Source organism: Equus przewalskii, chromosome 28 (assembly GCF_037783145.1).
Source record: "Equus przewalskii isolate Varuska chromosome 28, EquPr2, whole genome shotgun sequence".
NCBI classification, from domain to species: domain Eukaryota; kingdom Metazoa; phylum Chordata; class Mammalia; order Perissodactyla; family Equidae; genus Equus; species Equus przewalskii.
In genome coordinates, this window is record NC_091858.1 from 24,433,916 (window position 1) to 24,461,296 (window position 27,381).

At 42.4% G+C, this 27,381-nt stretch overlaps 1 protein-coding gene across 18 annotated transcripts in view; it reads left to right on the forward strand.

Moving 5' to 3' along the window:
• IRF2 (interferon regulatory factor 2) overlaps window positions 1-27,381 on the forward strand; it is a 91,361-nt gene that overhangs the window by 44,278 nt on the left and 19,702 nt on the right. For 15 of the 18 annotated variants that reach the window (XM_070598501.1, XM_070598502.1, XM_070598515.1 and 12 more), the window contains 5 exons: window positions 9,571-9,663; window positions 17,413-17,512; window positions 18,533-18,709; window positions 19,029-19,075; window positions 26,238-26,355. In XM_070598501.1, the coding sequence (XP_070454602.1) occupies window positions 9,571-9,663; window positions 17,413-17,512; window positions 18,533-18,709; window positions 19,029-19,075; window positions 26,238-26,355 (535 nt within the window). Of the gene's footprint in view, window positions 1-5,306; window positions 6,938-9,512; window positions 9,664-17,412; window positions 17,513-18,532; window positions 18,710-19,028; window positions 19,076-26,237; window positions 26,356-27,381 lie in introns of those variants that run through there. The other 3 variants (XM_008517263.2, XM_008517265.2, XM_070598507.1) reach the window with 3 other exon arrangements.

Below are 27,381 nucleotides of genomic sequence, written 5' to 3' on the forward strand. Positions count from 1 at the left end.
TCACACACATCTGTACACACACCTGGGAAACAGTTCAGCCTAGTGCAATGCTTTTTATACTGTTGACCACAGTAGCAGTATAATAGAATATAAGATTGAAACCGAAGTTTAATGAAACAATGCTTACTCTGATTTGGGGGCTCTCATAGTTTGTGTTCTGTGTTCTTGAACAGTAACACTGAAGTGCCCATCTTCAGCCAGTAATGCTGATCTTAATCCAATAAGTTGATTTCATGACCCTTAATGGGTTGCTACCAGAGGTTTGGTGTAGAGCTTTCTGGCATATTCTTCTGCGTCCGGCAGATCTGAATTTGAATCCTAGCTTTACCACTTAATAGCTCCGTAGCTTTGCTAAGTAGCTTCATTTCCTCATCTGTATAATGGAGATAAGATACTATGCATCAGAGAGCTTGTTTGAAGATTAAATGAAATAATGCATGAAAAACGCTTGGCCTAGTGTCTGATTCCTAGTAAGCACCTGAACAGATGTGGTGATGATGATGATGTGATGATGATGATTTTCAATTTTCAACTCCAACTTCCTCTCAGGTCACATAATTTTGAGCTGAAATTCTTACTCTTGCTGAAAAGGTACACAAAAGTCAATGTGAGGAGTATAGAATGCCATGTAAGAGGAACTTGCAATTTGGGAAGGTTTACTGTATGTCCAGGAAAAATTACTATTAAAAATCTCTATTCCTATTCCTCCAAGTGTATTGCTACTTGTGGTCTTGTTGTGCGTTCCCATACCCGCCATCCTGGACCAGAGACGTAGCTTCTAGTTTATCTCCTTGCCTCTGTTTGCCCCTGTGTAGAGTGCTGCTTGGATCATGAGGGTGAAACACGGCTATTCTCATGTCATGCGCTCAGAAGTTCTAGTAGCCTCTGTCAACAAGCTCAGTCTCTAGCTGAGAAAGACCTGGGTTCAAATCTTGGTTCCTCATCTAGAGGCTTGGATGACTTGGACATATCTTTCTTTTTTCTTTCTTTTAGTTACCTTTTCAGGCTATACTTTTTCCTCATCTCTAAAATAGGGATCATAATATTTAGCTGATTAAGGCTGTTGGGAGGGTTAGAGATGATTTAGGTAAAATATCCAGTCCGTGCTTCTCACATGCTGGCTGACTCTTACGAAGCTCCACCCACATTGGTGCCTAAGTCAGTAGCTCTGCTCACATCAGCAAACACATCTTCCTGGGTCCTGCTTTGGCCATTGATGCCAACCTTTCACCTTGTCTGGCTTGCTTGCTACCTTCTCTCTGCTGAGGCGATCCCTCCCCATCCTGTAAGCTCTACCTTTACCATCAAGCCTCCCCTTACAAACCCATCTAATAGTGATTTATGTATTCCTTAGGAACTGGGCCACTTAGTTGGCAATTAATCATAGACTGTCTTCCTATCGCTATTGCGGTCTTTTATTATTATAATTATAATATTATTAGTTAATTTTATATGATTTATATCTCATATCCTCAGTTAACTTATTAATTCCTGAGGGTGGCAATCACGTCTTATACATCTTTGAATCCCCCATAGCACTTAGCACAGTTCCTTGTAATAGTTTGCGTTTAAGAAATATCTGTTGATATGCTGGATGACAGGATACCGCAGACAGTATGTGTCATAGGAGAAGAGTGTCCAGTGGTTAGAGTTGCGAGAGAATGTTTAATGGATGAAAATAGATTTGAGCTGGCTTTTCTTGGGAGGGTAGCATTTTTGTAGGTTGGAAGACAGTGGGCACGTGGCTATGGAGGGAGGGCTGTTCGTTGACAAGAGCCTTCACAGACAATTTAAAACAAATGATACAGCTGCAGAAGAGATGGGGCCAGGCACTGCTATGGTGGGCTTCCGCAACACAGACTCAAACTCCAGCCCTGTTCTTAGCATCTTCGTTCCCATACATTTGCCTTCACTTGCCCAGTTATGACCTGTTTCCTATGACTTTAACTGGGAACTGATGAGCTGTGCGACTGCTGACGGAAAATTCTCTAAGTTTTTCTCTGATGCCTTTATTTCCTCTTCATTCCTGAAGGAAATATTTGCTGTGTATAAAATTTTTAAATAGCAGTTATTTTCTTTCAGTCCTTTAAAGACGTCTTTCCATTGTCCTCTGTCATCCATTGTTTCTGTCGAGTAGTCACCATAAGGCTTCTGGGTTTTTTGTTTTTTGAAGGTTATGACTGTTTTTCCCTCTGGCTGTTTTTAGGATTTTCCTCTATATTTTTGGTTTTCAGCAAGTGTGCTACAGTATGTCCAGGTGTGACTTCTTTTGTATTTTTCCCTTTGGGATTTGTACTACCGTCATGCATTACCCAACAATGGGGCTACATCCTGAGAAATGTGTTGTTAGGTGATTTCATCATTGTGTGAACATCATAGACTGTACTTATACAAACCTAGATGGCATAGTCTACTACACGCCTAGGCCATATGGTACCAATCTTATGGGACCACCATCACATATGTGGTCCATTGTTGACTGAAACCTTGTTACACAGTGCATGACTGCAATTATTAAATCTGTGGTTGGAAGGTAATTGGTCGCTGTCTCTTCAAATATTGCTTCTGCCTCATTCTTTATCTTGTCTTTGTGGAACTTCAAACTAACCATACTTTTGACCTTTTTATGTCAAAAATAAAATCTCCTATGGCTTTTATTTTTTTTAATATTTTCCACCTTTTCTCTCTAAGTGCCTCATTCTGTTTATTTTCTTCTGACCTATCTTCTGGTTCACTTATTATTTTTTTCTGGTGGTGTCTAATCTATTGGTAAACTCATCCATTGAGTTTTTAAATTATTTATTCTTCAGTTTTAGAATTTCTATTTTTTTATAGTCTCCAGTTCTCTGCCAAAATTTTCCATCTTGTCTTTTATTTCCTTGAACATATTAGGCATAATTTTAAAGACTGTGTCTGAAAACATTTGATATCTGTACAGTAGTCCTTTTTAGTCCACAGTTTTGCTATCTGGGTTTCAGTTACCTGTGGTCAATTGCAGTTCAAAAATATTAAATGGAAAATTCCAGAAATAAGCAATTCATAAGTTTTAAATTGTGCGCCATTCTGAGTAGGATGATGAAATCTTGTGCTGTTCCGCTTCATCCTGCCTGGGATGTGAATCATCCCTTTGTCCAGTGTATCCACCCTGTGTATGCTACCCACCCGTTAGTCACTTAGTAGGCTTCTTGGTTATCAGATTGACTATCACAGTATTGCAGTGCTTGCATTCAAATACCCTTGTTTTATTTAATCATGGCCCAAAAGTGCACGAGTAGTGATGCTGGCAATTCAGACATACCAACGAGAAGCTATAAAGTGCTTCTTTTAAGTGAAAACGTGAGCGTTCTCGACTTAATAAGGAAAGAAAAAGAATCATACGCTGAAGTTACAAAGATCTAGTTTTATCCCTTACCAAGCTTGGAGGAAGCAGTTTCCAGGACTTCCTTTTCCTAGGTGGGTCCTCATCTTCAATTCTTGTCCCACTGAAGTGTCACAGACCCTGCTCAGCTGCTATTCCTTGCAGCCTCCTCTTCTGGAATCAGCAGATGCCCCTAGACTAGAGAAGAACCGCCCCAAATGGCAGGCTTGACCTTCCTGGGTTTCTTTCTTCTCCCAGATCTTGCCTTCCTAATTCTGTACTACCTTGTTAGTTCTCTGATGCTTTTAAACATATTTTTAAAGACATAATTTGTCCAAGTTTCTTAGTTATCCACAGTGAGAGTTGGGTCTGAATTTCATATTGTGCTCTTACCAGAAGCACTCCCCTCTCAGCCAGGGATTTTGTTATCTTAAATCCAGCGGGGATGTTTAGAAGTCTCTAGAACAGAACATTAACATGATTTAAGTGGTATTTCAGGAAGATTAATGAGTCAGTGGTATGCAAAACAGAGACAAGTTGGGAAAGGCTCAGTACATAGAAGAGTTAAGGCCATGATCACTGAGTGCTTCTAAAGTAAGATGAAAGCACAGGTTAGGGTTTCTGAGCCTGGGCGTTTCAGATGGACCTGAATGTGTCTTGGCTCCCCTGCTTACCAGCAGATTGCTCTCGAGCAGTTCCCTGACGTGTCCTGTCATCTGTAATGTGGGGTAACGAAGTCCCTACCTCCTAGGCTTCTAAGAGTTAAATAAGAAACTCAAAGAAAACCCTGGTTTTAATGCCTGCCATGTGGTAAGTGCTCAGTAAATAGTAGCCATTGCTATTACTATTCCAAGATCTAAACTTCCAAGTTATTGATGTTAATATTCAAGATGCTGTTAATGACACTAATAAGGACCGAAGCACTGTCAGCTTCATGGGGGACATGATTTATGTCCCATGAATCACAGTGAACAGCTTGCATGCCTTTATGCAGCATCCTTGGCGCCAGTAATATTCTAAATACCCACCATGTACTGAATTGATTTATAGCCCGATGCCATGGTTTTGAAGATGATCCCAACCCCAAATCTCAAAGGTCTAACATAGCTGATTTTAGAAAGTTCTTTTTGCCAGGGTCGAGGGTGGATGCTCCATATTTTAGGTTTATAGAACCATAAAATTTTACCATTTCACTTTTAAAAACAACCCAGTGTACAAGAATGGAAACTTACAAAAAAGATAAATCAGATTATGAGCCTTCGTTTTACAAAAGAATTCCTGAAATCATAGATAACCTCAGAAATTGTCTTTTTGAAACCTCTCGTTTTTCTAGATGTTCAAAGTGTGGACCAGAGAGTTTGAGTGATGAGCTCAAGGAGACATGCTGTTAATGGCAAAGTCAGATCTGGAACACAGCTGTCTCGATTTCTGGTGTATTTTGGTTCTCTTGGCAAAAATAGCACCTCTGTGTCTTCTCTATCCAGTTTCATGCCTTCTTCATCTCTGTTCAAGTTTCATGTGGCCTGGGTGTTGGTGACTGTGGGAAACTTGCCTTACAGAAGGAAGACCAATCTATCACCTTGAGTTTCATTGACGAAAGCTAGAAAATCATGCCAAATGAGCGTCTTTTCTCAGTACTCAGTCCTCTGACCCTCTGTGACTGTCATCCTAGCCTTTTAATCTCTGGAAATATAATTTATTTTTAGCCTCAAACTAAATGATGAGTTTCTGGTGCTAGGCTCAATGTAGAATCCCACTTTTGCTTTCTTTCACAGAAGTAAGGATGCGTACTCAACCTCTGATCATCTTGAGAAATCTGTGTCAAATGCAGTGTTTTTCTTGTGTGTCCTGTGGCGAGACCACTGGTCATTCATTACCTGTTCAGTTTGTGGGAGGTGGGGCCAGGCCATAAAGTCAAGTAAAAAAGAGGAAGAACCTTCATGTAAAAGGGTTAGCTTTTCGTTGTGTATCATTGGGGATGTCCTAGCTATTTAAAAAAAAAAAAACAAAAAGACATAGAACCTGAAATAAGTGAAGCCCTTTATAACAGAGTTTGCCCTACCCTGATAACATACTTACTATATTTGCTTTTCCCAGAAATCTGCTTATCATTAACACCAGCCCTGATTAAAGATTTAGAAAAATTTTTACATATGTGATTTCCGTAGTATTGGGGCTAGGTACACGATAAGCTTTGAGGTTAGGCTGAGCTGCGTCTTTGGAAGGCACAGTATGTAAATAAGGAGGGACCGACTGGTAGATGAGGCAGCGGAATCTGACACACTGAGACTGATGGGGGAGGGCTGTCTGCAGAATGACCAGACTTTTTCAGGAAGTCACAGAAGAGCCAGGTGACTCGGAAAAATGAAAGTTAATCCAGAGCCTTGCTGCTCAGAGTGTGGACCTAGGAGCTTGTTAATCACGGGGCTCGCCCAGACCTACTGAGTCGAGACTTGTATGCACGTTAAAGTTGGTGACGCACTGGTCTGGGTTTTGTACTCAGCTTTTCCCTTTACTATCAACAGAACGGATCATATCATTCATTTGCATAAATCTTCAGTTTTCTCTTCAGTCTTGGGATGATGGCCAAAATCCTGGGCATGGTTTTCTAGGCCCTGCAGGGTCATCCTGTCTCTGGCATCCTGCTTGTTGCCGACTGCCTTCTGGCAGCCAGTGTTCCTGCCCCGGCTCTTTTCCAGAGTCTTCTCTTCTTCTCATGGCCTCAGGATGCCTTCCTTCACCTGAGTGTAGGTTGGGGCTGTTTCCTGCCCTCAAAGTACCTTCTGTATTAGTTTCAGGGGCTTAAACAGCAGAAATTTATTCTTTCACGGTTCTGGAGGCTAGAAGTCCAAAATTGAAGCGTTTGTAGGGCTCTTCTTCTCTGAAGCCTCTACAGGAGGGTCATTCTATCTCTCTTCAGCTTCTGGTGGCTCCAGGCACTCCTTGGCTTGTGGCAGCATCACTCCCGTCTCTGCTTCTGTCTGCACATGGCCGTCTTCCCATGTCTGTGTCTTCACATGACGCTCCCTCTGTGTGGGGCTATGTCCAAATTTCCCTCTTCTTATAAGAACATTAGGATCCCGGGAGCCTCTAGTCGCAACATTTTCGTCAGTCAATACATAATCTTGTTTCATGTGTGTTTCTGTTTAAAGACTCTTTATCCGATATAAACTGTTAATTCATTCACATTGAACTCACACTGCCTACCTCACTGTAACTCAGACCTGAACGAAGCTTATCTAACACACGGATTTTCTCCGTAAGGCGCATTACAGCCTCCTTGGGCTTTGAAATGCTAGACTGCACTTCAGAGAGACCACTCTTGGGGACCATTTTAAACAGCAAGATCACCAATGGGAAGCGCAAAAATGTGAAAAATTTTGCACTAAATAGACCATAAATAGGACACTTGTTTACAGTGTGAGAGCTGAAATAAGAAGGCAGAATGTCTCGTTGTTCAACCTCAGCTGGGAATGTGTACATTGGACCACTCAGAGTTTTCACCTCTCTCTGTGTCTGCGAATGAGCCATGAAAGCATGCTGAGGATGCACCTGAGTGTCACAGATACATTTGAGCAAGTAGGTGATTTTACAAATAGGGAACCCACAAATAATGAGGGTTGACTCTTATCTCCCCATGGAAGCTTTAAAGACAGAAAGCTTCCTGAAACATTTCAGGTGACCATTTTTTTGAACTGGGTCATTTGTGAAAAAAATATGAGAAGAAATATCATATTATTATAGTGACAAATTGGGAGTGGGGCCGTTTACTCATCCCTGTTGTTTTTTCCTTGTTAAGTTTAGGCAGAGCAGCAATGGTAGTGACCCGTAGCAGTTCTGCCTGTCATGTTGTCCCTGGAGAAGAACTCGTGACTATGTGGCTACTCCTCCTTCCACCCCTCCCTCTACTTTCTTTACTGCCCTGGACTTAGCTGTCCTCTTTCTGCACCTTGAGATCTTCCTGAGAGGGAGGATCTGACCGGGTTGGTGATCGCTACCCCGTTGGGTAGAGCCCTCACCGTGGCCAGTCACCCAGTGGGGTCTTCTGTGGACAGCTTTCCCTAGCGCTCCCAGAACTCTTCTGTCACTCCTTATCATTCTGTACACAGAACTCTTCATGTCTTAATTCTCTTCCTCCCTGTGCCCTGTTAGACTAGAAGCTTCTTGATGGTGGGGAATGTCTTATCTTTTCCTGTTCCTGGAATATCGTTCTCAATAAATGATCTTTGAACGGGTGGATGAATGAATGAGTGAGTGGAACGACTTGAGAACCACTAAGAGAAGCCCTACTGGGGGCTCCCTGTGGCTGTTCCATGTCCTTTTGGACTGTCCTTGAGGGTTCTCATTACTCATCCCAAAGAATGGTGTCCTGAAGCCACCAGATGAGTGGACGGAGCCAACTTGCAGTAGTCACCCACCTTGGCTGATCTTCAGAACTGGCCTAGTTCTTGTGTTGACCATCTCTTGGGTGGAGGGCAGCATTTGGGCTTTGTAGGATTATGAAAAGACCTATAAGAGGTAGAGTTCCCACTCTCAAAGCACTTAGCTTTGTGTGTTAGGAAGAGAGGATGTACACAGCTGAAAAGTTCATAGTTAAGGTAAGAGTTAGATAAGAATAAAGACAATGTATAACAGTTGCCCAAAGGCAGTGTTTGCTTTTCAAATGAGCAGGATAAGATCAGTGAGTATTGTGGGAGTCAGAGGAGGAGGATTCCTTCAGGCTGGAGTGGTCTGGGAAGGCCTTGTGGAGAAGGAGGGTGGAGGCTGGGTCTTGGAAGATGGGTAGGGATTGGCAAGGCCCCGGGAAAGAGAAGCAGAGGGCATGGTATGAGCAAGGAGCAGGAGGCGTCTGCAATAGTGAGTGGATCAGAACTGGGCGAGATGTACAAGGGAAAGGCAGGTCCCAGAATTTAGTTCCAGAATTTAATTAGGCTCTGCAGGCAAAGGGTGCTGCCCTAGCTGGTTCATGTAATGATGCTTGCACTCTGGCATGAGCTGGGGGGAGGGCATAGAGGAGAGAGGAAGTCCTTTGCGAGCTGGAAGAGAGAGTTATTGAGACTTCGATCATCTCAGCCCAAATTCATCTGAATAGAATTTTCAGAGTTCATTTTTTGGGGAGGAGATGAGTGAAATAAAGAAGAGACAGCTAGGGGTTGAAAAGAGGATTATGTCACACTGTCCATGAAGTCCTATGGAATGGAAGCTTGAATTGGCATAATCTTGGCTTTTGAATCCCACATTAAATTTAAATTTACGTGTAAATAGGATGAAGATGAGTGGTAGACAGAGCTCTGTTAGTGCTTCCACTCTGCATATACTTAGGTGGACAAGGGAAAGACCACCTGGAAAGGTTTCAGAAGGAGGGGAGAGAGGCATTGTGTGTGCTGGTAGATGAAAGGTGTTTAGAGCATGAAACGATTTTCAGAGGGAAAGTAAGTTACAGGCAGAGGGAGGATGATGTGAGGTCAGAGGGGGAGGGTGGCAGGGAAGAAGGATCCTTGAGGGAGTGAAGAGAATGCATTAACATAAAAGCAAAGCTGAAACCAGAGCAAGATGCTGCTGCGTTCTGAAGGAGACAGAACGTCAGGAGGGAACGACTCGTTGGTGAAGGACCTTGGAACCAAGTGAACTGATTCCTTTAGAGCTTTCAAGTGCCAATATTGGGGGTTGAAAGCACTTCTATAACCCAGATACCCAAAGGGATTGAGATGGTTCTGGTAACTCTTTCCCACAACGGTTTTGCTCTGTCCACCTTGGCTCTTGGAAGGATAATACCCAAAGGTATTTGTAAAATACTGGTCCTGTGAATGCCTGGTACATTGAAGGTGTCTGCTGTAAACACAGCCAGGTTAGGAGAGGGTAAGACCAAGCGTTAGGCAAGGTGACCCGGAGGTGTCTGGGCCCTCTGGCTAGACGAGTTTCTGTGTGTCCAGGCCTCCTGCGTCCATGAGACCCTCTTAGCTGAGAGCAGGCTTGGCCTGTACCAATGCCCCACCAAGACAGCCTCTCAGGATGAGCAGAGTGCTCAAGAGGGGGCAGGTGGCTCTAGGGCAAAGGCCCTCAGTACGCTGCCTTACCTCCCCAATCCTTAGCTCTGGGGTTTGGGGGACAGGGATAAAAGAAGAGGCTGGGGCTGGGGTGCACAACTTTATAGTGCAGACATGACAGTCAGCAGCACAAATGCCTCATGTTGTGTTTCTCTTCTGCAAAAGGGTACCATGCCGGTGGAAAGGATGCGGATGCGGCCATGGCTGGAGGAACAGATAAACTCAAATACGATACCAGGGCTAAAGTGGCTTAACAAGGTAAGTGCATTGGGTGCCTGTGTGTGTGTATGTGTGTGTGTGTGAGAGAAAGAAAGAGAGAGAGAGAGAGACAGAGCACGAGATTGAGAGATCCTTACTAAAAACACGTGCATGTGGACCCCCAAAAGTAAAATTGTTCTTTGTGTCCAAAATCTTATGCTTATTAATTATAAAACTCAACTGACCAAAAATGATCATAAAAATGTCAAGTTATCATATAAAGAAGGCTTTTATCATCTTCTCAGACTGGAGCCTCACCCCCGAGTTGACGCTCTCAGTTCACCTTTGGTATTGGCGTGACTGTTGATGGGGAGCTTCTCGCTGTTTTTCTTGAATGAGTCCTCCCTCTTCCAGCTCTGACACCTTCCTTGCTTCTCCTGGCTTTCTCGGATTAGAGGACTTGAAACTCTAGGGCTTTCTGTTGAGAATGGAGCATATTGATTTTCTTTTCAGTATTCTCTATGTTAAGGAAACTTTTGTTTTCGTCTTTAAAAAATGCCTTCTCTTTATCTTTATTGTGGAACCCTGTTTGTGTGCCTACTCCTCCTAAAAGAGAAGAATCTATCATTTACAAACAGCCCCCTCCTGCCCCCATCTGTACGTAAATGCTCTCTTACTTTATCAACCCCTAAACTCTCAATTTAATCAATCTTGCCTGTTAGGGGTGAATCAGGAAGATAGTGTCTATAAAAATAAAGAGCCCCTGAAATAGATAGTTATAATCTAGGAAAGCAACTAAATATAATATATCATGCTTTCTTTAAGAGGACCCAAGAGAGAGCTTCCTCTCCCACTGCCAGGAATATTGCAATTCTTCTGAGCAAATTTCTTTTTCCTCTTCTACCCCCTCCCTCATTTTCAGTCTTAAGGACACGATGAATAATTTAGCGGGTCAGGCTTTATCTTTGTATCACGTTCTTGAGAGTTTAGTGCCAGATTGTGGCCCGCTTCTAACAAGTGTACAGAATATTGCAGCATTATTTTTTTTATATTATATATCACTCCTGGCTTCATTTTATCTTTTCAGATATCTCTCAAATCTTACTTATTTTTGTTCTTTTTCCTTCATCCACTTATTTTTAAATTAATGGTATTTTATTTGAATGTATCTGTTTAAGTGATTCCTTTCTGAAACAAAGTGGGGTGTGAAGTAAATAGAAATAAATAAACCGTATGCTCGTTTCGTGTGACTTGTCGTGTATCTTAAGGTCTTATAGCAAACAATGTTTTTTTCTAGGCTTGCTATATCTACAGTATTTTGGATTTGTATCCTGAGGGGGCTTTGTAATTAACCTCTTCCAAAGAAATAAACAAGAAATCAGGTTGCACCTTTGCCTGCTGGGCTTCCAGGGACACATGTGGAGATTTAAGAAAGGGGAGATGATAGTCAAGGAGAGTTGACAACACATAGGGTACTCGATAACAATGATAATCATCATAATAAAACTAACATATATTAAGAGCCAGGTACTCCTCTAAGCAAGATACATGCATTAACTCACACAATCCCCCCATGGGGTAGATACTCTTATTTTTTCCATTTTACAAACGAGGAAACCGAGGCACAGAAAAGTTAAGTAGGATTATATTTTGAAGAACAAGATAACATTGCCTATATTGATTTAGAGTGTGAAATTAAAGCAGGTGTTCCTGAATTCTGAAGAGAAGTAAGTTGTTTGCTTTTTCCTTTCCTTTTTTAAAAAACGCATCTACCCTTTTCGGCTGGCTTGATGCTGGGGCAAACTTAGAATGTCATCGTGTCTCCTGTTCCCAGCAGACGCTTGACATTGCTGCAGTCCGTTGTCCTCTCTAGTGGGTTGAACTGTGGTCACCCAAAAGATACGTCCACGTGGTAAGCCCCGGTACCTGTAGGTGTGACCTTATTTGGAAAAGGGGTCTTGGCAGGTGTAATTAAGTTAAGGATCTCAAGATGAGATCATCCTAGATTATCCAGCTGGGCCAAGCCAATGACAAGTGTCCTTATAAGAGACAGAGGAAAAGAGACACACACAGAGGAGGAGGCCATGAGAAGGAGAAGGCAGAGATTGGATGCTGCTGCTGTAAGCCACACAGAATGGCTGGAATACCAGTAGCTGGAAGAGGCAAGGAAGATTCTCCTTAGAGCCTTTGCAGGGAACACAGCCCTGCTGATTTTGGATTTCTGGCCTCCAGAACTGGGATAGAAGAAATTTCTGTGGTTGTATGCTGCCCAGTCTGCGGCAATTTGTCATAATAGCCCTGGGAAACTAATGTACCCTCTTAGGGTTGTTTCCTTACTGCGACTCTCCATTGAGACACCTTTCTTCCATCCACTCTCTCCATGTTTTTCTGAAAGTAAATGGATTCCTCTTTGTGCAGCTGAAAACTTAGCTCGTCTCAGGTGGCCCTTACTACTGAACTTCACTCAACTGGCTCTTGGCTCATGAGTTCTCTTCCATAGCAGAGAGGGCAAGGAGACCCTTCCGCCATCTTGTCTGGCTCCTCTCCTAGCACTGGGCATGAGCCAGGCTAAAGGAAAGAGAACGTGCATGTGGCTGCAGAAAATGGTGCCTCTCAGGACAACACTGGCACAGGAGTCCGTGGCTGCCTGAGGGACCTGGTCAAGCAGGCCTCTGACTGGGGCTATCCAGAGTGGGCATGTGGCTGTGTTTGTGATGTGGGCAGTGCTGTTACTGTCACTGGAGACCTCAGATGGGGTCGGGACCTTTTCTCTCCATACCTATACCCCTACAGGGCATCTTTTTAGAGGTTTCTGCTAAATCGGGCCTAGTGGCATTCATCTGTTCATGTATATACTTAACTGAGACTCTAATATTATTTCCTTCCCGTTCATAAGCATTTTGCCTAAGAATCCTTGTTGGTATTTTGGGTGGTTTGAGATCATTCTAGAATCTCTTCTCCCGCTGAAGACTGTTGTAACTCCTAGAAAATGGGAACCGTCCATGTGGTTTTGCCTTATGCCTTAGTTGTGTTCAGGATGTGTTGGTATTTAGGGTGAAGTGCTCCAGACTGGAAGCCCTCTGAGGGCAGGTGCCATGGTGTCTTGATGGTTACTGCACACTCGGTGCCAGGCCTGTTGCCTGACACTTACAAGATACTCGGTTAATATTGTTCTGTGAATAAATGGGTGAATGATGCATACTTGAAGAGGAGCAGCATTGGCAGCTGTGTTTTTGTTCTGTTAAGACTTATGAACACTGAGTTGGCAGTTGTGATATATCTCATCAAAGGGATGGTGCATCAAACCCGGTCCCTTCTTAGTAAGAGACAAATAGGTGGTTAATTAATGCCTTAAATATATTTCCATCTCCTATTTTGAGTAAATTTGGAGGAGAGTGGTGATGAAATGGGTCCTTTGGATTCCTCTGAAGGGGCAGTGAGGAAGTCTGGCAAAGCAGCATTATAACCAGCTCATGAATGGGGCCTTGGCCTGGGCCAGTTACTTTATGAGTATTTGCAAACATACATAGTGTGTTAGAATAGCCTAATGACTAGAAAGAATAGTACAGCAAATTTCCATCTAGATTTAAAATCCACATCTAGATTTAACAGTTGTTAACATCTTTTTAAGTCCATACGTGTGTGTGTGGTATTTTAAAGCAACTCCCTAACAGTGTACATCTCTAAGACTTAAGAACATTTTGTTATATATTCACAATATTGTTATCAATTGGAAAAAAATCATAATTTGTCAATATCACTGTGCCATTCACAATCAAAATGCTGCGAGTGTTCCCCAAATATCTTTTTACAGTTGATGTGTTCACTCAGCATCCAGAGAGGGTGCACAGGTTGGCTTGCTTCTTCTGACTTGACGTCTCTCCTGATTGTGAACAGAAGCCCTTCCTTTTTTTTCCTTCTTGCCACTGACTTGCTGAAGAAACCAGGTCAGTTCTGGACCTGTCCACGTGCTTGCTTGTGGTTTCCCTGGGCCATTTCTTGAAGAAGGGAGCCACATCCGGGTTCATCGTTTCTCTTGGAGCTCCGATTGATTCCCACTCTGTTTATTGATGTTCTTATTTCACGTTGGAGACCTGCCTGGACCCAGTTGCCAAGGCCATTCCTTGAGCACAGGAGATCATCAGGTAGTTCCAGACCTTTACTTTCTCTTCACTTTGAAAGCAAGCTTGTGCTTGTGTAAATGTCAAGCCATCTCGGAACAGAGTAAGGAGCCCAAACAAAAATAACAAAATTGAATTGGAACATCTTATAAATATTGGGAGAGAGAAAGAGGCAGAGGGAGAGAAGAGAGATGCTCAAGATAAGCTTCAGTGTTCCTCTCAACCTGAGCAAAGCTTACCTTTCCTGCCCTGAGAGGGGCTGAGTTCTATATATATATGTACACATGAGTGGACTCTGGTACATGCGGCCCTTCCATACACGATGTGTAGAGCCACTGCGTGTGTGGACTGGGCACTCAGGGCTTCTGATGGCGCATGCAGATGTCACAGAGTCTACTCAGACACAGAACAACACCATCAACGTCCCATAGAACTCAATGATCTATGACCAGAATGTTTACTGGTCAGAATGTCTTTCAATTTTAAAATGAATTTCATCTTCTTTACCTTTCATCATGGTCTTTTTAAAAAAGATATGTGATGCATTTATTTGTATTTCTTTCTTTCTTTCTTTTTTTTTTGAGGAAGATTAGCCCTGAGCTAACGTCTGCTGCCAATCCTCCTCTTCTTTGCTGAGGAAAACTGGCCCTGAGCTAACATCCATGCCCATCTTCCTCTACTTTATATGTGGGACGCCTGCCACAGCTTGGCTTGATGAGCAGTGCGTAGGGCCACACCTGGATCCGAGCCGGTGAACACTAGCCGCCGAAGCAGAATGTGCGACGTTAACTGCTGCGCTGCCAGGCTGGCCCCCTGTATTTCCTGTTTTTTTTTTGCAATATGAAAAACTAGTTAAAAGTTACATGTAGCTTTTTTTTTCAATTTACCATTTTACCATTTTAAAGTGTACAATTCAGTGGCATTAAGTACATTCACAATATTATGCAACCATCACCATTATCTAATTCCAAATTTTTTCATCACCTCAAAAGGAAACACTTGCCCATGGAGCAGCCACTCCCTTTTTCCTCTACCCCTCGTTCATGGCAACCACTAACCTGCTTGCTGTCTCTATGAATTTGCCTTTTCTGGATATTTCATATAAATGGAATTATTCAACATGTGGCCTTTTGTGTAAGGCCTCTTTCACTTAACATAATGTTTTCAAGCTTCATCCGTGTTGTAGCACATACGGCATTCCTTTTTGTAGCTGAATAATACTCCATTTTATGCATATACAACATTTTCTTTATCCATTCATCAATTGATGGACATTTGGGTTCTAACTTTTGGCTCTTGTGAGTAGTGTTGCTATGAGTATTCACGTACAACTATTTGTTTGAATACCTGTTTGTAATTCTTTGGGTACATATCCAGGAGTGAAATTACTGGACCGTGTGGGAATTCTGTGTTTAACTTTTTGAGGAACGGCCAAACTGTTTTCCACAGCAGCTACGCCATTTTGCATTCCCACCAGCAATGTGTGAGGGTTCCAGTTTCTCCACATCTTTACCAACACTTATTATTTTCTATTTTTATTTTTTTATTTTAGCCATCCTAGTGGGTCTGAAATGGTATCTCATTGTTGGTTTGATTTGCGTTTCCCTAATGGTTAGTGATATCGAGCATCTTTTCATGTGCTATTGACCATTTAGTTATCTTCTTTGGAGAAAGGTCTATTCAGGTCCTTTGCCTGTTTCAAGAGGATCCACAGTGCAAAATTGCTGGATTCAGTCATTATGCTTGTGGTTTCATGATTTTGGCATGGTTTCTGTGAGACCAGGTTTGGTAGTGTGTGTGTGTGTGTGTATGTGTGTGTGTGTGTGTGGGTGGGTGGGGGGTGGGTGGTTGGGAACGCGTGCGCACACGTGCATGTGTGCTCTTGCAAATGCTTGAAAAGACCTTCTTATCAGAATCAACTTTATGTCTTGTGAGATAGATTTCAGATTGTGACACCCCAAACTCCTTTGACCTAGAAATAAGTACAATAGCAAATTATTGAAAGATCTGTATCTTTAAGCATAAACCTTTAGATTCTGCCTGTGCACTTCAGGAAAAGTTCTTTCAGCGGAATAAATTCATTTTCATGTGAACATCAAAAACTGCATTAAGTGCTTTTGCTCTCTGATTTTCATCTGCATTAAAAAATAAAATTTTACTCAGTCCCTTTGTGATGACTGCCGTTTTGAAAATGACTCACCTGAAACCATGCGCTCTCGGTGGATGATGCAGAAGGAACGAGGAGGGGTTTGTGAAAGTCTCTTGCTTTCAGTTCTTCTTAGTTAACTGAGTTTTAAATGCAGTAGAATTTTCCCATTAACAGTTTTTGGGGAACTCTCAAATGCTCTGAAATATTTTTAGTTCAGGCTTTTTAATTGGTTCTGTAGAGAGGCACGGAGCCCCCTTTTGGGTCAATTGGGACCGTTTATATGTTTCATTGTGTAAGACCAAAGTGGTGAAAAATCCCTACTGGCATTTTCTTTCCTTCCCCAGTGTATTGTGCAGGGACCCTATACCTGGAAATTATCAGAACTACCTTGAGAGTTTCCTGGCCTTTAATCTCCACAGAATCCAGGTCAACAGACCTGTCGTAGGATGGCAAAACCTCTAAATCGACACGCTAGGGGACAATGTGTGGTGTGATTAAGTGATTGAATATGGGATCACATGACCACGGTTTTGAATTTAGGCGCTTATTACCATAAATTCCTTGGCTAAATAATTTAATTTTGTGTCTCAGTTTCCTCCACTGTAAAGCGGAAATAATGACATATCCGTAACTCATTAGGTTGTTGCAAAAAACAAAACTGAGACCATGTGAACATGTGTAGTCAAATATAAAATGCCACGGGAGCGTAGCAACTGCTGGCGTTGCCAGGAGAGCTGGTCGAACCAGGTTTCACATATGTAGTTTTACTATGAGTGTGATTTTGTTTCCAAAGCACTAGTTTCCGATCATGCGTTTGCCAGGGTCGATTTAAGCAATTTTGAGTTACCTCCTGGGCTGTAAGAGAGATGGAAAGTCTGGTATAAGAAGAATTGTATTGAGGGACTTTTCTCCAAAAAAGGAGTATTATTTCCATGTACTCAATACATCTTTGTTTGTACTTCTTGCTATTCAGGGCGGTAGACACATAGGAGTTAGAGCGTTAGACAGAATCTTCTATTTCTGTTGGCTACACAAGCAGATTGAGATATTTGGTCTCTGTGGCAGTGGCCTCAGATACCCCCTGATGTCCCTTTAGCAGCACAAATGGATGTTACTTTGGAAAGTTGCCTAATTTTTGATTTACTGGAGGCAGCTGGAGTTCCTCTTTACCAAATGATGGAAATAAGCGATAAGACTAAGCATTAGAAGTTTCAGTAAGTGGCCAGTTATCTGGGGTCCTAGAACAGAGAAGTGACATAGATAACAGAACACGTTGCCATATCCCAAATCATCAGCTTTGACCTTGGAATGTATTCCTCTTGTCCAGACTCCGCACGACACTGAATCTTAGATGGGTAGACTGTAGGATTTGGGGCCCAGGGGGGAAGTGGGTTTGGTTTACAATAGATTTTACTGTAGACACTCAACAAACCCAGTGATACTCGGTGGGGAATCTTACCAGCTAGAACTTAAGAACCCTCCACAATGGTGGCCTGACACCCATGGCTGCAGTTCTTATTTACTTTTTTTTTTTTCCAGGAGAAGAAGATTTTTCAGATCCCCTGGATGCATGCAGCTAGACATGGGTGGGATGTGGAGAAGGATGCCCCACTCTTTAGAAACTGGGCAATCCATACAGGTATTGAAACCCTTGTGTTGATTGTCGAGGCAGGTACTATTGGTTTTTGTTGTTGTTTTCATTCCTTCTTTTTTTAAATTGAGGTGGAATTGACAAATAAACTTGTAAGATATTTAAAGCGTATAACATGATGATCTGATGAACGTAAACCTGGATCCCGCCCCCCACATTGAGTTAATTCACAAGTCCGTCACCTCACATATTCTCTTTTTGTTTGGTGAGAAGATTTAAATTGTACTCTCTTAGGAAATTTCAATTATGTAATACCCTGTTAACTATTGTTTATTTTTGTTTTCACTACATATATAAAATCTCCTGGCTTATGCCCTTGTGAAGATAGCTTTGAAAAACCTGTGACTTGTCCCCAGGCACATCCAGGACACGTGGGGTACACACTTCATCACTCAGAAGAGATGCTCCACCTATGCCACAGAAACTTAGTCCTTAAATTTCCTGCAGATGTGGTATTCTGATTAAGTTTCCCAGGTGTGTACCAGGGGAATATAGAATTTATTTGTTCTGGAGCTATAAATTTGGGTTGAATTTATCTCCTCAAAAGGTAGTCAATAATATATTTATTGAGAACAGAATGTAAATAGGGAGCTATTTACAGCAATGGACTTTTTACTGAATATTTGAGAGTCAGACAAAAAAGAGAGACTTGAGTCACCTGTGCCTGTCAGCCTCCCGGTCTCCTGGGCTTCTCTGTTACTTAACACTGATTCTCCATTCTTCTACCATGATTAGTTTTCTCTCAAGATGTTTGGTAGAGCCAGAGTGACCAGCCTGCCCCAGTTTTCCCAGGACTGTCCAGGTTTTAAAACAAAAATTCCCACATCTCCAAAACCTTCTCAGTCCCAGGAAGCCAGGACGCTTGGTCCCTGCAGGTGTAGCCTGGAATTCGGAAAGGGTTCTTGGCACCCCCTGGCCAGCAATCCTGTGTTTCCAGACATGTATACCCAGTATCGAGTGTTTTTCCCTCTTTTCCCTAACCTTAATTCTTTTGGCTATTTTTATTAGGAAAGCATCAACCGGGAGTAGATAAACCTGACCCAAAAACATGGAAGGCGAATTTTCGATGTGCCATGAACTCCTTGCCTGATATTGAAGAAGTCAAGGACAGAAGTATAAAGAAGGGAAACAATGCCTTCAGGGTGTACCGGATGCTGCCCTTATCTGAGCGACCTTCTAAGAAAGGTAGACCAAGATGTTTACTGACTAAACTGTGCTCACTCGGTATATACTACAGTGCCTTTCCCATTTCTTTATTTCCACATCTGTAGTCACACCAAGGATAGAACATCTGCTCACACTGTGGATGATCATTCTGCTTTACCTGGCTGGGGAAAATGAATCTCAGGTCCCCAAAGGCATTAGAAGAAGCATTTGGAGTTTTGACCACATACAGATTAAAGCAACAGGTTCATTGAGATTTTCAGAAAAAATGTAACGTAGGGAAACTGTTTCTCTGTATGGTCCTCATGAATTAATCCAGAACTATTTTTTCTTGCCACAGGAAAGAAACCAAAGACAGAAAAAGAAGACAGAGTTAAGCACATCAAGGTAATCTTTGGTTGTTCAGAGAGAAAGCCAGAGTTTTGACCATATTAATGATTCATATTCTGTCTCGTAAAAACAAGTAATGTGAGCTGTGCGAAGTATTTAATCTTTCTTCTTCTGCTATTGTGTTTTATGTGCTTTACATGTCTCCTCTTTGGCATGTACCCGCTTGCAGACTCAAGTACACATAGCCCCTGCTTCATCCAATTTCACTGAGCAATTTATGAATGAAGTCACAAGTTCACACCGAGCTTGACAGTCTCAGGCCTCCATCTGGTCCCCACAACTATTGCCAGCTGGTCACTTAGTTCCAGCTAAGCTCCAGCAACCAGCTACTATCTGATAACATTAAGTGTATTTTCAGGCTATTAAATATATTTTGAAGTATGTTACATATTATGTACTTAGATTAAAATGTTTTACCTATATTTTATATATGTATTCCATGACAGGCCATTAGGTTGGGGACACAGTGGTCAGTTCAAGCACTTTATTAGTATGGTTCTCAGTAGTTTTTTTGTGCTCTGCTATACATAACTCCCAAAGGTTTCCCATAGGGATGAGTGTGTGTGTGTGCACGTGTGTGTTTTGTGTGTGTGTGTGTGAGCTTTTCAGTAGGTTGTATAGTCTGAATCCCCTGCCATGTGAGGATCTTTGTGTATAGATTGGGTTGCCCTTGTTAAATAGCCAGAGAATAGCCAGATAATCCTGTGCAAAATTGAGGATAAGCTTCAGTTGCCAAGCAAAGAACAGACACGATATAGTCTCAGACTCGTAAAACCATCAGAGAGAAGATTGTCTTAAGGTTTACCGAGGTCTGTTTGCAGATGAAGAAACTGAAGCCAAGGTCACATGGTTATTTAGAACTGAACTTAAAGGAGATGCCAAGTATTCTGATTTCTAATCTAGAGTAACTGTTGAAGCAAAAACAAAACTGTCCAGACAGCACAATGTTTAAAAACAAGCCAGTTAGTCAAAATAGTTGGAAAAAATACAACGAAATTTACTTCAGATGTAAGGTTAGACTTGTGACGGTAGTCAGAGTTTGAGGGAACACTTAGATAAATTGGTAAAGTCTCAGACATATTTACCTCAACAGTGGAAAATCAGTGTTTTAAGTGGAGTGTTTCAGCAACAATAACCTCCAGTTTCACTTTCAATGTTCTTAGTTTGTGACTTATTTTATATACAGCGTAGTGTTAAGGCCTAATTTTGTTTTAACTTTTTATTGTGGAAAAATTTTATACACACAGGAAGAAGACACATGAGTGAGATTTATTCCATAGACCATTACTCCAATTTCAACATTAATCAGCTCGTGATCAATTAATTTCATTAGCACCTCCACCCACTTCCTGACATCCAATATGAAATTACAGATATCCAACCAGTTTTGACTTACCAAACACCATTTCATGTGGTTCAGCTCATTATTTTGAAGCAAATTCCAAACGTCCTATCATTTCTTCCATAAATATTTTGGTATATATCTTTAAAGATAGGCACTCTTTAAAAATAGCACAATATCATTATTGCATCTAAAAAAATTAACAGTAATTCCTGAGTATCATCAAATATCCGGTCACTGGTCAGATCTCCAGTTGTCTCATAAACGTTACAATTTTTGTACAGTCTGTTTACTTGAATCAAGAGCTGTATAAGGTCAATATTGTGTTTTTTGGATATATCTCTTATTTTTTTTATTAAGATTATGATAGTTAACAACCTGGTGAAATTACAGTTGTACATTATTATTAGTCATGTTGTAGGTACACCACTTCACCCTTAGTGCCCTCCCCCGACACCCCCTATCCCCTGGTAACCACCGATCAGTTCCCTTTGTCTATATGTTAACTACCACCTATGAGTGGAGTCGTACAGAGTTCATCTTTCTCTGTCTGGCTTATTTCACTCAACATAATACCCTCTCCCTTACTTTTTTTTAATCTATAGGTTTCCCCTACATCACTTTTTAAAAAGTTTATTTTTTCTTGCAATTGAAAAAACTTAGTTGTATGAAATTTCCCACATTTTGGATATTTTTAGGGCCTACATTTTGATTAGTATTGTTTAGGCAGAAAAGTACAGCTTCCCCACAAATATGTGATAACTTCCCCACAAACAATTTGCTATAATCTTAAGCATGAGTATATTATACAGCATGTGGCTCAGTGCCTGGTACAGAACAGATCATTAACATGTATTGATCACTGAATAGATGCATGAGTATTTGTTGGCTAAATAGATGCATGAATAAATATAATACATGGAGTGGGAGTGTGGGTTTTGACATTAGAATGCAGACTCAATTTCATAATCTCAGTTAATGGAGAGATAAGAATGGAGTAACAGATGTTCACTTTTCAACAGACTTTGCTCAGACATATCCACCATACTCCACTGAACGTCAGGTGCCAATGAGTATCAGACGCACCATTATTTTATGTATCTCTAAGCAAGAAAAACTGATTACAGTGAGACCATGACACATAAATAATTATAAGGCACATCTTATTTCAAGGATGTGGAAATTTGAGGAAATATTCATCTTAGAATTGTTGACACGTGGTGTTCTTGTAAGTAAAGGACATCTTCAGTCACATCAGCAATGGCAATCACATGGCCTCTCCAATGGGCAAGTTATAAAAAGCACAGCCCTGGCTGGGGCTGGCCATATTGGCCCAGGGAAGCAAGAATTTTCCTCTTAGGTGCAATTGTGCGGGTCAAGTTCCAGCCCAGCAAAGTGTATGTTGTGAAATCCTTCTGTTGAAGATATGGTCAATACCTGAAACTCATCCCTCAGAGGGACGTTATTCTTTCAGCAAAAGGCAGATGGTTCATCAGAAATAAGCACTGCCTAACTTCTGAATTTAAATCTACTTGCATTTGTCCTCCAGTGTAGCAGCAGAGCATAAATAAGGCCAGTGGGCTTCCCACATTCTGTAGCTCATGACTGCTCATGCCATAGTATTCACTTGATGTTTCTGTAGAATGTTTCAGAAGTTAACTCTCCAGATTGTCTGGAATTGTGTAGTTCAAGGACGTTGTCCTTACTGAGCTGTTAATACATGACTTTTTGTTGTATGTGAACCCCTCAGCTCTGAATTAATGTGTCCTGTGCGAATATGCAACTGGATGGACTGGGTAGTTTTCTTCCACTGAGAAGAGTTGTCTTGTGCGTAGTAACTAAGGACGAAAATTTGCTGTTGAAACAGGCTCTTCCCGATCTTCATTCACTTCAAGTTGAATTGAAGTTTTAACTAGTGAAGGATGTTTAGAACATGCAAGCCAACTGTCAGCATTTATCTTGGGTCATTCACGCAATTTATCTCTATGCTGTATGTTCCCTCAGCACATAGCTTCCCTGAGACTGGGAGATGCAAAGCCCACTGGACACACAGTAGGTATAGCAATGCTGCCTCAGTATTCCCTGATGCTCTCTTTGTGAGTATATGCTGCGTACTCAGTGAGCTCTGTTTTACTTGAACTAGGCCTCACCTGTGTGGAGGTAAACAGCTAAGGAAATCAGAAGAAGAAACACAAAGTGAGCAGGACTAGACTGCACGTCATCAGTGCATATGTGTGTTTCAAAAAATGTCACAAGGGCAAGATCAGCTGTCAGCCTGAAAGTTTTGTTAGTGGAGAGACCTAGAGATGCCCTTAAATTTGGCTTCGAGTAGACTGGCTTTGTGTAGATGAGTTATGAGATTTCTGGGGGTGGAGGCTTGGGTTGGGAATAGGAAATGGTATTTTGGCCATTATATTTGGTCTCAAGAGACATCTAGACAAGGGGCTATCTCACAGGGATGAGACAGAATGGCCTTGAGTAGAGGGATGGGTGGTCCTTTGACTCCGGCCTACACCCAAACCACTCCGGCAAGTGTAGCTTTGAGACAACTCAAGGTATATTATTTTAGAGGTCTAAAGCAGGCAGCCCCTGCCCTGAATGCTCTCTTGTGTCAGTTTTCTTTCACCTAAAATCCCTTAAACTGTAGACCAAACCTTGGATTCTGTATTGACAAAATCATTCTTGGGTATAAATATTTGGCAGAGTAAATGCACCATGGAGGATCCTGAACCTAGGCACAATCTTCTTTTGCTTTTCTTGGGGCAAGATGAGAGGATTAGAAACTAAGACTACTTGATTGACACGAGAGCCTATGTGTAAAGTAAGGAAGGGAACAGAAAGATGAGGCTGGTTCCGGATTAACCAGGCCAGGTTATGGTACAGCAGGGCGGGATGGGGCAGGAGTGGGCACCATGGAGGACCAGGAGATGCTGTGGGAAGAGGTCGTTCGTGACCTGCACGATCTCTATGCACAGGTTCCATAGAGAACTGTTCGCCTCTTCTCTTAATTTGGGTTCCTTGCTTTTAAAAAAAGATTTTAGTTTAGGTTTAGATATTCCTATTCTAATCATTTTTTCAAAAATTTCAAGTGAGTATGGTGAAGATCCCAGTTGTTCTGCACCCTAGATGGAAACCTTTCAGGGAGACGCTAGCTGTATTTCGCCATACAGTTTACCATATTGTCCTTCTAGAGTGATGGTACCAATGAGATGGTTTGCACTGAAGACTTGGAAATCAACAGGTTATTTCCGAAGTGAGGATGGGAGGAGTAAAACAGGGTTCAAACCAATCTGATGCAGCCTCCATTGGTAGAATACTGTTCCATTATAGAAGGGGTGCAGGATACAAGGTAGGGATGGGGGCAGTAAAATGGTGTTGAAAATAGTTGTGTCTCTATCCCCATTGGAATTAGCATAGGATACAGGGTTTGTTAAGACAGTAAGCGCTGGAATTGCACCCTGCTGCATGACCAGAGTCTGAGATAAGTTCTTGTATCTCCTTTGACTAAAAGTAGTGTGATCTCAGAAAATTAATTTAGTCTGAGTCATGGTTTTCGCAAGGGAAAAGTGATAAAAGTATCACTTGCCACTAATTAAACTGTAGATCATGTGAAACAGTTTGATGTCTTCAATTGAGAAATCAGAATAATTTAGGTTTTTAAATATATGCAAGTCTGACTACCTCATTACTTTCATAAGAAACCTAGTAGCAGAATGAGAGAAAAGTAACTTAAGATAAGAAAAGAAACCCATACAATCAAATGTTCTGTAGTTAGTTCCTTTTGAGGGAATTGAGGAAAAGGCAGTGGAATGATGAAATGTGGGGCATGACTGGGGAGAGGGGGATGGGAAGGGGGCCACTGGGGAAGCCAGCAAGAAAGAAGGTGCCATCAGAAAGATCAAGGCTTGCAGCAACGTCAGACAGTTCGTGCTGTCAAGAGGGAGAAGAGTGGCCTTCCTGTTGGATGCCAGAGGATGGGACTGAGGGAAAGGGACATGAGGAACGGTCATTGGATTTGGGAGAGCAGAGTTTTGTTGGCGACGTTAGATAATAGTGAGCATTTGTTTAGTAATAAGTGCCAGGTGCATATTTATCTTGTTTCATCTTCACGTCATCCCTGTGACTTGGGTCCCATTACTGTCGTCAGTTTACAGCCATCTGCAGTGCCCTAAGAGAGGCTTAAAGAGGTTAAATAAAGTCATGCAACTAGGGACAGGCTTGCGGCCCAGGGCTGTGTGACTGCAAAGCCGGGCCTGTCTTACCATCCCTGGCAGCCAGGAGCTTGATTCTGCAAGTGGAGTGGCAGCGAGACCAGACTCTAACAAGGGCGTGGTGAGGAGGCCAAGGTGGGGAAGGCAGATGCTAGTTCACAAGTTTGGCTCTAAAGGAGGAGAAAAGATGGTGACTCAAGTCACAGGCAAGTGAGGTTTTTTTCCAGAAACAACAGATTTCTTTGGAACTTGTAAAGAGGGGAAAATGCAAGATGCTGCAAGAGAAAGGGGTAAAACTTCTGCCCAGTGGGGCTGTCCCAGGCCCTTCCTGTGTTCGCCCTTTGGTGCATCTTGTCAACGCTGCAGTATGGGAGTTTTTAGAACTAAGCTGTACGGTGAGGTGATGTCTTTGAAGTCATGGTTATCAAAGAGGGAGTTTGCCAGGTGGGATCATGAAGAAGGAGGTAATCGCCCCCTCCTTCCCTAAGATTTTTAAGAGGTTCATCATTGATTTCACAGAGCACATGAAATAAATTGGTAAGAACACCCTGCATGCCTCAGAGGCGTCCACCACTCTGGATTTTTCAAAGCGCAGTCACATCTGCCTCATGTGGTCTTCTGTTCCCGTCTTGTGTTCTTTCCACTCCTCTTCCCTCCTGTCCATTTTGGTTTTCCCAGGAGGTGTCCTGTGTGGCTTTTTTGTCCGACTCAATTGCTGTCATAGATGCAAATGCAATCTTACCTTGGGGAGATGCTGTCTCATCAAAATGCTCAAAGTCAATATGTACCTCCGGACTGGCTCTCCCAGAGGTTGGCACTCTCAGAGATTGGAGAGTTCTAGTGCACTTGAATAAAGCAGAATCGAGAGCTGTACTAAGGAAAAGGAACTTGTTCTCATTGTTTCATTAGTCCAAACGTGTAGCCTCTCAGACTGCATGGGACATTCAGGCACTCGAAAGGCATTTATGTGAAGCCACGGGTGTGAGGTTGCTTGACTGGACTCCATCAGGAGAGAGAGGCTTCAGCTGTGAGTCTGGCCCATGTTATCGGCCAGGCACCCAGAGCAGGATGCTCAAGTGGCCAGAGTCCTGGGCAAACCATATCTGAGAAGAATTCATCCACAACATCCTCTGGGTTCCTGCTCTTGGGCCAATGGTTAAGGCAGAGCTTCTCCTTGGAAATAATTGTAAGAGGGGTGCCATGATTCCTCCCGTAGAGGGAAAGCCAGGAGTTGACTCTTGTGAGCACTCCCTCCCTCAGAGAAGGAAGACTTGGAATCTAGGCAGCTCCGTACCTTGATAGACAGTTATGCAGCTCTCCTGAACCCCAAAGCTATTGTCCGCAGGTGTAAGCATTTCAGAAAGGCAAGCCAGATGTGCTGGTACCGTTTTCTTGAAGGAAAATGAAAGAAAGCAGATACCTAGCAGTATACTCTCTGCAGAAATTGCTTTTTTTAGCTCCTGGCTGTTTTAAAGAAGTAGGAAATGCATTTGGGAGATGAACATGACCCTAGCATTAAAGAAAGTAGACAGAGGGTAGAATTTAAGCTAAGAAAAGGGAGGGAAAAGGAAGTGTTCTCAATTCTTTTTTCTTTTCTTCTTCCTAGCAAGAACCAGTTGAGTCATCTTTGGGGCTTAGTAATGGAGTAAGTGATCTTTCTCCTGAGTATGCGGTCCTGACTTCAGCTATAAAAAATGAAGTGGATAGTACGGTGAACATCATAGGTAAACTGTTTTGACGTCTCATTTCTTATACACATGAGGAGCCCCCTGTGGTCGAAAATCTGTAAAACATGGTCTGAAATAACATAGTCAGTGGGAGGAGGTCTTGGAACCATCTCAAAATGCAAGTTCCAGCTCCCAGATCTTAGGGCTGAAAAATAAAGACCTTTGAAGATCAGATAAAGGAACTTTAGATGGGTCAGCCTCAAGAAACGTGACTTCTCAGGGGAGTCCAAATAGATGAAATATTTTTTTCCCCCCAGTGACTAATGATTAGTGGTTCTCAATCTTTCAATAATTGGTCACATGGACAAAAGTGTTATTTCTTTCACTTGGGAACAAGGAAAGGGAAGATATCTTCATGAGTCCTCTCAGTGCCTGCTCCATGGCAGACCTGCCACACAGGTGGCACACATCTTACAGATGAAGAAACTGAGGCACAGAGCCATGTTGTTAAAAGGCATACTTTGATTCCACAAAGATTTGTGTGCACCTTCTGCATCCTAGACCCAGTACCATGAGCAGGAAATAGATTGGGGAAGAAGGCAGGCCATGGAAGGAGATGGTAAACAAGTAAAGCCACAGATAATGACAGCATTACCGTTGGGGACAAATGCTGCAAAAGAAAAGAACCAAGAGTTGAGAGAGAATAATCAGGGTCTGGATTTAGATTGGAGGCCTCTTGGAGGAGCGATGTTTCTCCTGAAGCCAGTGGGTGAGGCGGGGCAGCGTGGGGCAGGCAGCAGAACATGGACCCCGACGTAGGAAGACCCTTGGAGGACTAGAACGAAGGCCAGTGTGGCTGAGCATAGTGAGCATGGGGACAGCCGCATGAGGGTCCCCTCAGAGAAGGAGGCAGGGCGGGGTCGTGGGGGCCTTTTCAGGCCGTGGGAAGGAGGTTGGGTTTCATTCCCAAACTGCTAGAGGGTGTGTTTCAAAGGAAATATTTTTAATTGAAGTATAACAGACAGTAAAGTGCACAGGTGTTTTACACACACACACGCACACATAATGTAAACACCTCTTAGA